The sequence below is a fragment of the Mastigoproctus giganteus genome, chromosome 5, assembly GCF_048544385.1.
Source record: "Mastigoproctus giganteus isolate SK-2022 chromosome 5, ASM4854438v1, whole genome shotgun sequence".
NCBI lineage: Eukaryota > Metazoa > Arthropoda > Arachnida > Uropygi > Thelyphonidae > Mastigoproctus > Mastigoproctus giganteus.
The window spans coordinates 64,538,382-64,551,420 of NC_143579.1; the positions used below are offsets into that span (position 1 = coordinate 64,538,382).

The window sequence follows — 13,039 nt, forward strand, 5'->3', positions numbered from 1 at the left end:
CTGTGATGGCTGCAGCATGGAGGTTCCATCACTTTCAATTTAGCTGTCAGCTGGAATTGATAGTTGCTAGATGTTTTTTGCATAATACATTGCATGGCATTTGGATGTTAGGAATGTGTTTAATTGCCAATAGACATGTCTGTAGGAAGTGACACAACCATTTGAACATATTGAAAACATTGTGACCGTGGCATAGGTACACTTTATACAGTTTGGATTATTTGTTTTCTTGCCTCAGAGTAAATTACTTTGTTTCGCACTTTATATTTCTGAATTTTTTTTCCCTTTGCTTTCATAGTTCACATGTTTTGGAGTATGCCAATAGCTATCCTTACAATCTAGGAAGTAAGGAGATGATGTAGTGTGCAATCAGATTGGATATATTATTTGATTCACAGATGACAAATACTGCTTCATAAGGAGGGAAAGACAGCGACTCTAAAAGACCAGATGGTTAAAGCTTTAATAAAGTTAATATAAGTGCTGTATTTTTGGCATTTATCTAATCTAGAGATGGGATATATGGTTGGCATGGCAGTGTAGATGGATTGTTTCAACTGATGTCAGTAAGGTTGGGATGCAAAATGTAAGAATCAATAATAAATAATAAGAATAGGACTACTGTCTTTTTTGGGTCATAGTTCTCTGTCTGGATGACTCTATTCATACAGCTCTAACTATTTCCACCTGGGGAACAGTTACATTTCCGCAAAAAGACAAAGTGATCAAATCAAAATTTTATTAAAGTTAGTATAATTTGCTGACATAAGGTAAGTCTCCATGATGGCAGCATGCCAGGAATATTTCATTTATCAGGTAGGAGGATACCCATTATCATACATCATTTTTAACAGACTTATGCATTATCTACAAATGTGTAGATGGATCTACATGAACTAATACCTTATTTTATATAAGGGGAATGGATGATTTATGCAGAGAGGTCCGGAGGGGGGGGGGTATATTATGTGGGTGAACTTTAACTGAAACAAAGAAATGTGGCTTTCTGAAACTTTCCATGCAACTTTCAGCAGTAATTTACCCTATATTTTGAAAATTTAAAAAAAGAAGTAACAAAAATAAGTTATCTTTATTTGAACAATCAATTTACTATGCATGAGACTGCTTGGTCACAGAAATCATTTAGCATATGAGACCTTGGAGGGAGCATTTTGTTTCTAGTACAGTTAGAATGAGTCAGAGAAGGGTGGTTGCTCTGCATATGAGAGATCAGTGGATTTAAAAAAAAAAAAAAAATTTCTTAAGCAAACCTTGATTTACTTAGCCTACTCAAAAATTCTGCTAATTTATTTAGTATTAATTTATATGGATATGAAACTTCTAGAATTCTTTATTATACTAAATTAAGACAATATAATACAGTAAACCCCCGCTATTCGCGGTATCTGTATTCGAGATCACCGATTTAATATAAAATGAAACCTAAAAAAATGTGAATTTTAAAGCGCCGTGAATATTTTCCACCATAAAAAAACATGGGCGTGGCTAGAATTATCTTTCCCGGTCAAAACAGCGCTCAGTGGGTGGGGGGAGAGGGGTGACAAAATTGCGAGTGTGGATGTTTCTCGCTAATCCTTGTTCAGTATGTGTTATGCGTTTGTCATTGAAGGTTTCGTCGTTTGCTTTTAATTTATATGTTTATAAATTGATTAAATTTATCAATTTATAAATTGATATGCTTACAAAAATGATAAATCTACCGTTTTGCAGTGTAAAACAGGCTTTTTCGAGTGTGTTAACGGAACAAAGTGACTTTATTGTGGACAAGTTCTTTCTAACCCCTACAAAAATATGGCTACGAATAAAAAGAGATATGTGAAAATATCAAAGAAGGTGATGACATTAGCGAATAAAATCGAGTTATTAGACAATTTCTAAAGGTGAAAGCGTCTCCTCAGTGGCAAAACATTATAAAATCAATGAGTCAACGGTACGATCAATCAAGAAATCGGAAGAAAAAATCTGCCGTAGTGTCCGTGAAAACGCGCTAATTGCTTCAAAAATTTGCTCTGTAACTCGTGATGTTAAATTAGTAAAAATGGAAAAAGCTTTAAATCTGTGGAAAGAAGACCAAACTCAAAATAAAATTCCGTTAAGTTCACTCATCATTCGCGAAAAGGAAAAACTCCTTTATCAACACTTTAGCGAAACTGGTGATAGCACTGGCGGGCTGTTTTTTTTTGCTGGCAAGCAAAGGCGCTGGTTTGAAAGATTTGTTTGAATTTTTTAATAAATATTACATTTAATATTAAATTGTTTCTTATTTTCATTTCGATGCCATATGCTTGCATTTCACTATGTGCTGTCTATGTACATAGTCATATTATGAAGGTACATATAATATATACATAGACAAAATTTTAGACTAGTTTTTCTTATATATTTCATACTTTGGAACGGAACCCCTTTATTACTGTGGGAGCCATAACTCAGTATTCGCGTTTTCGGTATTCGCGACATTTCTCAGGAATGTAACCCCCGCGAATAGCGGGGGTTTACTGTATTTCATTACCAGTGCATTATTTCAAGGTCTGTAAAATTCTGGTGCATTCCTAAACTTGGACAGATCATACTGCTATAGTCCAGGATGATCATATGTGCATGTGCATGTGCATTATCTTAGAATCCATGTCATCCATACTTGTCTCTTTGATAATGATGAGAAAAGTGTTTGTCCCACTTCGAGGAAGTTTAAGTTTAAATTGTGCCATTGGAAGTCTTTTCCATACTTTGTTGTTATCAGCAATACTGGGATCCCAATGTCTGCATGTGTGATAACACAGTAATCGTGGCTCTAATTTAAAAATTTTAAAATAAAATAAAAACTAATTTTAAAATTTTCGCTTGACACACCTCTTTAATAATAATTAGCACTTTTAAATTTGGATTTTTTACATTCAAAATACCGTCATTTAGGAAAGTTCCTGAATTTTACAGATCTTGGGATAATTCACAGGTAAATATTGTATCTATTCAGCCGAGATACTGAACATTCTGTTTTAATTTTTAACTGAATTAAGATAAAGAAACATACAAAAGCCACAAATAATGCATGCCTGTATTACTTGGATGTTTTTATAAATGTTACATAAAGATTGTTCAATGCTTCTCAAATGTCCTTCAAGTCAACTAACAAAACAAAATAAAGAACAAGAAAATCATGTGCTATTAGATATTGCAATATACTGTAGATAGTGTTATTTATAATATGCTTTAGAATCATTAATCACATATTAGAATGATATATGAATGAATGTAATAATATATTATATTTTTCATCATAATTAATAATTTGGATAAAAACAAACTTACTTTATGTTTTGCCAAAACCACTTCAATAACCTGTGGATCTCCAAATACAGGCTGTAACTCATCCATTGACTTTTCAGTTTTTGACATCCAAACAAGTAACTCATCTAATGCATGCTGGAACTGTCCAAGGCGCAACAAAGCATTTTCCATTTCCCGCTGATTAAAAAAAATATATCAAAAAATAAATTAGATTAAGTTTATTAATTATGTTGCTATAAGGTTGAAAAGATGTGTAATAAACCTTTATTAAGTAACAGATACTTTTTTAATGTCATTTATTACATAAAAGACTGATTGAATACATGCACAAATCTATACATGAAAGTTCAATTCTGTTTAGCTTAATACAGAACAATTCAGGGCTTAAATTAACACACACACACACACACACACACACACACACACACACACACACACACACACACACACACACACACACACACACACACACACACACACACACACCCCTCATAATCTCATAATCTGCCTTAGCTTCCCTAACTTCCTTTGTGACTTGACTGCAGACTAGTTTATATCCATCATAGGCTTCTGGGCTTCTGTAGGTATTTAAATTATCAAGTGATTTAAATCATCACTTGATAATTTAAACATCATTAGTAGATGCGACTGAGCATGTCAGATACATTTTAGAATTTAAAAACTGTCTGAAACCATGGTAGTCTCCTTTGCATAAATAAAACCCTTCCCTTTATCTTTGATGGTAGTTACATCTCTAAGTAAATCCCACATTGATACACTGTGATCACTGCCACGTAGTGGTTCTTTTATCTGCAGATTCTTATTGCATGAAGAATCACTACTGATAATCAGATCAAGAGTATTACTCTCTCTAGTTGCCTCCCGAATATGCTGATGTAGAAAACAATCATCCAATAAATCCACAATCCTATAGCACACTCCTGCTCTCCCATGTTGCATCTCTAACATGCTGCTGTAGACATCAGTCATCCAATAAATCCATAAAAGTCTTGCTAGTGTGCAAGTGACCAATCCACAAGTTCCAGTCAATATCTGGAAAGTTAAAATCCCCCATTATAAGACATTCAGATTTACTGCCTCACTCATTTTCTGTACAATTGTTTGTTCTACTCATCACAGTCAATTGGCCTATACAAAACTCATACTCTCATTTTTGTTTTCCCAGCTTATGTCACACCAAACTGACTGAACAATGCACCCATATCAACTGGATGCACTCTATTAAATTATATATTTCTTAACTAATAGCATAAGCCCCTCCCCCCCTTCTTGTCCTTTCTGTACACATTGTACCCCCCACATTCAAATTCTGCATTCCTTATATCTGAGTGACAACATGTCTCATATTCCCACAATGTCTACATTTAATGACTTGACCAGCACTTCAAATCCATCATATATATTTACTATGCTCCTAACATTGGCATACATGCAAGTATACTTACACCTGTTCTTATTCTTAGTTACCATAACACAGCTCATGCATCCTTGTTCCATGATGATCCACGGCAGGCTTTGAAATTCGCGGTACCTTGCTTTCCAGGCTGCTGCAAGTTCCAATAGAAGTAGTGCAAGAATCTTTCACTTCTGCCTGCAGCTTTTGTTAATATATTAAAGCTGTGTATCCACCAAGTCTAGCAGTTTTACCACCCACCTAACACTGCCTCAATAGCATTAGCAGATATTCTTGCACCCTTTCTATTTAAGTGTATCCATCCCTGTAGAAGCAGTCTATCAATCAATTCAGGGCTGAATTGATTGACAAGGCTCTCATTATGTATTCCCTCCTATCATGTCTGGGCATAATTGCAGACACTTTCATCTTTAATCCTTACTCATAAATTTTTCTCAACATTCAGGATCAATTCAGGCCTGAAAACAATGATAAAGTTTAAATAAATATATGCTTGAAATTGCTTTGTTTTGAAGTTAAAGCCCTTCTTGTGTTACAGAAATTATCTGATAAAAAACAGTTGTTGTTGTTCTCTTCATAGACAAACTAAATTGCCACATGAGAGAAAGGTTGGGGGGGGGGGGGTATTCCTCCAAACAGACAAAACTTCTTAGAACCTGAGAAGCCAATTCACATGAAAACTTGACTTCCACTGCCTGGGATAAGGAACATTGGCCTGATGACTGGATTACCTAGCCAGGGCCGGATTTAAACTTGTTTGAACCCTAAGCTATAATGTGTATGAGGCCCTTCTCCCTTACAGTTCACCTGCGACAATATTAAAAAGAATTTTTTTAATATGGGGTGAGGCCCCTTGTAATGTGAGGCCCAAAGCTGTAGCTTGTTTAGTTTATAGGTAAATCTGGCCCTGTACCCAGGGGGATCCAGGAACAGTACACTGTTTTGAAGTTTAGTAATTGATTGTATATCGGGGACATTGTAACCATCTGCAAGTATTCAGTAAACTACACTATTTCATTGCAATCATTAAGATAATAAGTAATGTACCTTTCTCAATATATTAAAAATAATCAGATCCTCAAAATATGTAAGAACAACACACAGCAGATGCAGATCTACTACAATGTTCATAGGCAAATGCAGACCTACCTGTCTATCAACAATGCCTTTCAGAAGATCTTCCCATCTACGATTTATGTCTGAAAGAGGCTCTCGTATACCAGTGGCCTGATCTGGCTGAGTGCGTTCTGTCAGTTCTTGCGCTTGCCTATTTAAAGATTCCACTTCGATCATGTGGGGATCAACTTCCAACTTAAAATCCTGTAAAACAAATATATTATGTTAAATTATAGTATATATCATGCACAAGATATAATATATATAAATATCATTATATTGTAGAGTTACCTGGTATTATTCTAATTTGCATATGATAAAATATATTATGATTAATCAGTTATATTAAAGGAGGCAGCAAAGGAAGTAAGCAAACCCTTAGCCATAATTATGAGAGCATCCTTGGACTCAGGGGAGGTTCCCACGGACTGGAGATGTGCAAATGTGTCCCCAATTCACAAAGGGGGATCAAAGGGTGACACGAGTAATCACAGACCAGTTAGTTTAACTTCTGTTCAGGGTAAAATAATGGAGTCACTGGTTAAGGATGCATTGCAGGATCATCTAGACAAGACTGCAGCAATAATTCACACACAGCATGGGTTTGTTAAGGGAAAGTCTTGTCTGACAAATTTGATTGGTTATTATGATGTGGTTACAAAGGAACTGGATGCAAAAAATAATTTTGATATCATATACTTGGATTTCAGGAAAGCTTTTGACACTGTTGTGCATGGAAGACTACTGTACAAATTGGAGCAGAATGGTATTAAGGGTAAGTTGCTACAATGGATAAAAGGATGGTTGAGTGGGAGAAGACAGAGGGTGGTAATCAATGGGTGCTGCCCTTCGTGGACTAATGTGTGGAGTCCCACAGGGTTCGGTGTTGGGTCCACTGTTGTTTTGTATATTTATCAATGATATTGATGAAGGTATATCAGGCTTAGTATTGAAGTTTTCAGATGATACAAAGGTTGGCAGGGTTGTTAATGACAGTAATGGCAGTATGTTAGTGCAACAGGATCTAGAAAATTTGGGCAGATGGGCTGAGAAGTGGCAACTGAAGTTTAACATTGAAAAATGCAAAGTACTGCATATGGGTAGAAGTAACCCCAGAGAAATTTACCAAATATGTGGTACTACACTTAAGGAGGTAGAAAATGAAAAAGACCTGGGAGTAATTGTGCAGTCAGATATGAAGTTTTCTGAGCAATGCAGACAGGCTGCCAGGGCAGGTCATGGGGTTTTGTCAATGATATATATGAATTTTGCTAGCAGGGAAAAGGAGGTGATTGTCCCTCTGTATAAGGCAATGGTCAGGCCACTCCTTGAGTACTGCATACAGGTCTGCAGGCCTCATTTTAGGAAGGATGTAGATTTACTTGAGCGTGTACAGAGAAGGGCAACAAGATTGGTGAGGGGAATAAAGGGATCCTCTTACCAAGAGAGGCTTAAGTTTTGCAAATTGCAGCAGCTGGAGACTAGGCACCTGTGAGGTGATCTGATTGAGGTGTATAAGGATTCGCCTTATACACCTCAATCAATATGAATTCAGTGTACTCAACCCTTGAATGGGTTGGGTATGCTGAATTCTGATTAAAAGCATTAAAATATTAATATTAAAACAAATATTCTCTATTGTAGTTCATTACCATCAGGCACAGTAAATTTACAATGTAATTTCAACAGGTTGAAAAATTTCTGGTACATTTAATTCCATAATAATGAGGTACGTATATCCATTTGTTTTTATTGTCTTTCTCTTCTTGATATCCAGGATAGCTGAAAATTCAACAAATTATAGCAAATCATCTGTAAAATCTTTTTTCACATAAATGTTTGATGGTATCAGAAGCCAAAGTATAGGAATAATTAGGCAAAAAAGCTAAATAGAAAACTAAATATTTTATCATTATTATCAAAAGAACTGATGTGAAGTTACAGCGAAGTGATAAACATGTATACTGTTGTGAAGGGAATGAAGGTATTAATTCTGAATGCTTCCCTGTTGTTAAATAAATCAGTTGCATCAATGCATTTTTTATGCTTCTTTGAATGGTTAGGTGGTTTATATTCTTTGTTATTATAAAACCTACCAAGCTTCCATGCACCTCTTCCTTGTATTCATGAACTTTCATGAATTTGTTCTCACACAATTCATAATTTAACAGATTAGCAGTAGCACAGTTTCAGGCGAAATTCCAATTTCAATTGTAATCTCTTCAAGTAATTGACATTTGGAAATGATCATCCTAAATTCTTTATAGTGTTTCAAGAATGGTACTGTACCACAAAACAAGGACTGATAGCTTCGGTACTGGTGCTCCAATGAGTCTCAAAGAGGGAATTTGCAGCAGAGCATCTCTTTGGCAAAGCAACAGTAAGCAAACTACAGTAACTATTTAATGCCAAAAAAAAGTTATATGGTCCTTGAATGAAATTAAAAAAGAAAAATACTTCAATGCCAAAGTCCACTGAAGAATAGCTGAGAGAAGGTTGAGAGAATGAGCAGCAGACAGTATATAATCAACAGCAAGGTTGAGATCATTGATCTTCACTCATATTCCTGAATATTGGTATCAGTATTGGCAAAATGATGCAAGGAAGCAAACTGATGTAACACCAGTCAAAAAATCTATATATAAAAAATAAAATAAAATAAAATAAAAAATAAAATAAAATAAAATAAAAAATAAAATAAAATAAAATAAAAAATAAAATAAAATAAAAAAAAATTATATTAAATTACAAAAATAAAGTAACTAAGAAACTTCCCTCACTTCATTACTTAATTTCATTCAGGTATTTATCCAACCCTTCCTTAAATTTAGATAAACTTTCAACCTCCACAAGAGAGGTAGGTAGGTTTATTCCAACTGTCAATAACTCATTTTGGACATTAAGTCTACAGTTATCTTCTCTCAATTTAAATTTGTCTTCTTGTGTATGAAATGTGACTAAGCATAAAATTCTATTTGTTTAGTTTACTCAAAACTAAAATAGCCTTAAACAGGCCTTTTTAGTTTTGAGTTTTACATTACCAACAAAATCCCTAGAAGCTAGGGATTTTGTCAGTAATAAATAATGAGATACCCTAGAAGCCTGTCTGCGTTTGCAGAAACTTTATATAAGATATTTTCTGCTCATATTGCAGGTATCATAACAAGTTTAACTTAAAAGATATTCAACTGAGCTACTTTTTAACATGTAATTCATAGTGGAAATTAGGTGTGTGTGAAACATCAAGGGTTTAATCAGCTGATGCTGAAAAATACACACTGTGCTTGATTTAATTAAATCTCATTTTCCAAAAGTGATTGAAGTTTGCAATTACAGAATTTTGCATAAAAGACATAAATGGTAGACCATGTTCAGAAAGGAAAACTGCAGTTTTATACACTCTTCCCAGGCTATTTTTCCAATAATTGAGTTTCCAAAAACATTATTTGTAAGTTTATCAATTCTTTTGGAAGTAATATTTGCTTACACAAAATGCATGCTGCTAGCTTATTGCATGTTTTGATATGCAGGGTGTTTCAAAAAAAAAAAAAAAAAAAAAAAAAAAACACACTGATAAACATTTCACACTAAAACATTTGTAAATAAAGAAAATATTTTTAGAATATAGTAAGGTAACTGTCAGTTACATCATTAATTATTTTGGATGTTCAAAGTGTTCATCTGTAATATCTAGGCATTTTTGGCAAGGCAGATAGAAAATCATGTCCCATTCATGATTTTTTTCCTTTCCTTTGACTTCCCTTATAAACTCCACATGCTCATCAGGATTGTATATGTTGTGGCATGCAACAGCTTTGGGATGTATAATTTCCATAGACTGAAGTTTGATACTGGTATTTGATGTATAATTGTCCTGCTACTTTCAGTAGCATGGGCACACCTCCTCAGAGATTTTTTTGGTTATAATGTATATGCATGTGGCATCACACAACACTGTATTGAGGTCCCATATCTCCCCCAGAATGCCTTATCATTGGCTTCAAGCCCATTGTGAATTCTGGCAATTGTCAGTCATGCTGGAAAATCAGTTGGAAATTCATTTCTCCACTGTGTTTGCACATGTCACATATTTTCAGATTTCCAGTACCATTTCAAAGCTGCCTTATGCTGCTCAGATGTTAAAGCAAGCCTGCACCATTTTGCTTTAGAAGCAGTTTGCAATTGATCAATTTTGACTTATTTTTTAGGGAAAGTAGGGTGGCCTGTTTGCAGGTCATCTTTAACATATCATTCAAGCAATTTACATTCACTGACTGTATTACCAATGTCCACATGTGTGCTGATGGGGGTTGTTTTGGTATAACAAAATCTGATTCCTTCTGTTTCTTTTCTGTAATTTTTTTAATAAGCTGAACCAGAGGTGGATAGAACTGGGATCAAAATGCTGTTAGCCTGATCTGATGTACCCTGTTGAGTCACTGCTGACAATCTGTTAGCAGTGGTTTCACTATTTGGCAAGGAATGCATTGAAGAAATGACTGTCTGTCTGCACATGCTGCAACCATCTAGTGGTTTTGCATAACTGCTGTACAGCTGCATTTCTGGGCATCTAGGAGAAACTTCTTTCTTGCCACCTGGTATAAAACTTTGTTTAATTTTTGTATTTTTTAGTATTTTCTAAAAGCAGTATTTTTCTAGGCATTTCTAAATAAGAAACAAATTTTACACATGGAGTGGTTTGTCAAGATTGTTGCTGTTAAGTTTTAGGCATATCAATGATTTAAGCTGCGTTGCACTGTGTATTGTCTTTCTTTGTGTATTATATCTATACAAGGGCATGTTCATGGACTGATCAGATTTTGTGAAAGCTCAAAAATCCAGAGTAAATCACGGGGGGAACTTTACTTCCACTGCCTGAGATCAGCTAAGTACAAGCCTTGGCCGAAAGACTAGAAATTCCTCCAGTTACAGATGAGAACCAAACCTAGGCCTCTCTAAACAAGAGAAAAGGGAGAAACCACTATATTGTCATAGGGGATGTTTGTCAATATGTATTTGTGCACGATGTACACGTGAAATATTGTGCATCTGGAATGGCATCCTAGAAGACCTGTATAGTTTCCACAATTACCTAAACATCTTCCATCAATCCATAAAATTCAAAATGGAAATAAAAGAAAAGGACTCCCTTCCTTTCCTGGATATTCTCCTCCACAGAAGACCCAACAGTACAGAAAATTTGGGTTACAGAAAATCTACCGATACATGTCTCATTATTCAATATGACTCAGCCCACCCCGAATGCATGAAAATAGGAATAATGAAATCGTGTACTTCGGACCCTCAAGATATGTAGTTACCACCAACTACTGCAAAAAGAACTCTCAACCATAATCGAAACAGTGCTCAACAATGATTACCCACTCCATGTGATCAACAAAGTAATAAAGCAGACTAACACAGAAGTCGATGAATCACCTCTCACATATGTATCCCATATGTCCTAGGCATCAGTGAAAAGACAGAAAAAGCAGTCAGAACACAAGCATTAGACATCTTCTTCAGCAGCTCATCTTCCCTTAAACAAAGGCTCAAATTACAAGAAGATAATCCAAGAGGGCCAATATACCACATATGGTGTGGCTGTAGTGGACCTGTATATGTTGAAGAATGTCCAGTCAAGAACTGAAGAACATAGGAAAGATGTACAGTATTGTAGGTCCAATGAATCAATCTCTGGGAATTCAAGGACATACTCTACTCTCCACAGATCAAAACTACAAAAGAACCTTTAAGGAAGCCTTTTTTTTTATTAAGCACTTGAGTGACCTTTCCATTAACAAAAAACAGGGATCAAATTTTGATAGCCTATATTTCAACCTTTTCAAAACAAAAATAGAAAAGGAAATGAAGAATCATATTATATGGTGAACAGCAGAAAACAGCATTGGGCTCTTTGAGACAGCATGCTACTCAGATATCTGGAACTCCAACAGAATCCCCAGCTCAAGTCATTAGCCTGGAACCAGCTCGCTGTATTCTACCTTTGCTATAAGACTGTATTCAGCATTCATATCTGGCCTTGATAACCTTGAACCATATCTCACCTGGTTCTCTTTATATAGCCTTAAACAAGGCAAATTTTTGTTATTTGTATTGCAGGAAGTAAGAAGTCTGGTTCCTCCAAAGTGTATGTAGGTATAATTGTCATGTTTCTATTTAATATCTAAATGGAAGACACTGTCTCCCACTATTTAAGTAGGTTATTGCGAGGAATTGATCACTTCCATAAGGCTTTTCCTCCACCTCTCAGGTAAGTGAAGGGAGGAGAGAAGGGGAGCAGATAGAAAGGTCAATGGCAGAAAACATGCAGTAGACATGTGGAAGAAGGTGTTAGTTTCCACATTTAGAAGAGAAAGGACATTGTCAGTGAGCATATGCTCTATGGAATGTCCCCTTCCATTAATATCAGCACTACGCATAGGGTGTTATATCCACTGAAATCCCCAAGAAGCAGGACAGAGGATGGCAGCTGCACTATGAGATCATCAAGGTCTGTATGGGAGATGTTGGCCCCAGGTGGTAAGTAAATGGAACAGACTGTTATTAAAAACCTAACCGTAAGGTGAACTTCTACAGCTTACAAGTTAGTGCAGTGGTTTTCAACCAAGGTACCGCGGCACCTTAGGGTGCAGCAACAACATTCCAGGGGTGCCACGTAATTTGGGTTTAAGTAACTGTATATTTTTAATTTATGTTTATTTCATTATAAAAAGGTGTACAGTATCTTTTTAATTTTGTGGTGATCGATGTTTACTTAGTGCCTCTATATAAAGAATAAAATTATATACTATATATATATATAATTTGTAATATGAAATGTAATTTTTATAATTATATTACTATAATAAATATCTTAGATAGTATGAATCAGAGCTGTACTACTCAATATGTTCTACGTTGATAATATTAGTAAAATAATAAGAGGAGTATACCTCAATATAGTGCGTAGAACACTTCCGTATGATACCCTCCAGAAATTAAAACGGAAAAAACGAAAAAATCGACAACTTACCGGTACATTTGAGTAAAATATAAATAATTAAAAAAACAATTTAACACAATTCAAATCAATTTAAAACAATTAAAAATCAAATTAACGCAATTAAAAGAATCTAACAAAAATATTCAAAACGAAAAAAAATCGTTTTGAAT

The 13,039-nt window shown here is 35.0% G+C and overlaps 1 protein-coding gene across 7 annotated transcripts in view; it reads right to left on the bottom strand.

Moving 5' to 3' along the window:
* LOC150085455 (uncharacterized) overlaps positions 1-13,039 on the bottom strand; it is a 1,845,429-nt gene that overhangs the window by 531,391 nt on the left and 1,300,999 nt on the right. For all 7 annotated transcript variants that reach the window (XM_090374043.1, XM_090374041.1, XM_090374042.1 and 4 more), the window contains 2 exons: positions 5,897-6,067; positions 3,334-3,489 (listed from right to left, as the gene is read on the bottom strand). In XM_090374043.1, coding sequence (XP_090230169.1) covers positions 3,334-3,489; positions 5,897-6,067 — 327 coding nt within the window. The remainder of the gene's footprint in view (positions 1-3,333; positions 3,490-5,896; positions 6,068-13,039) is intronic.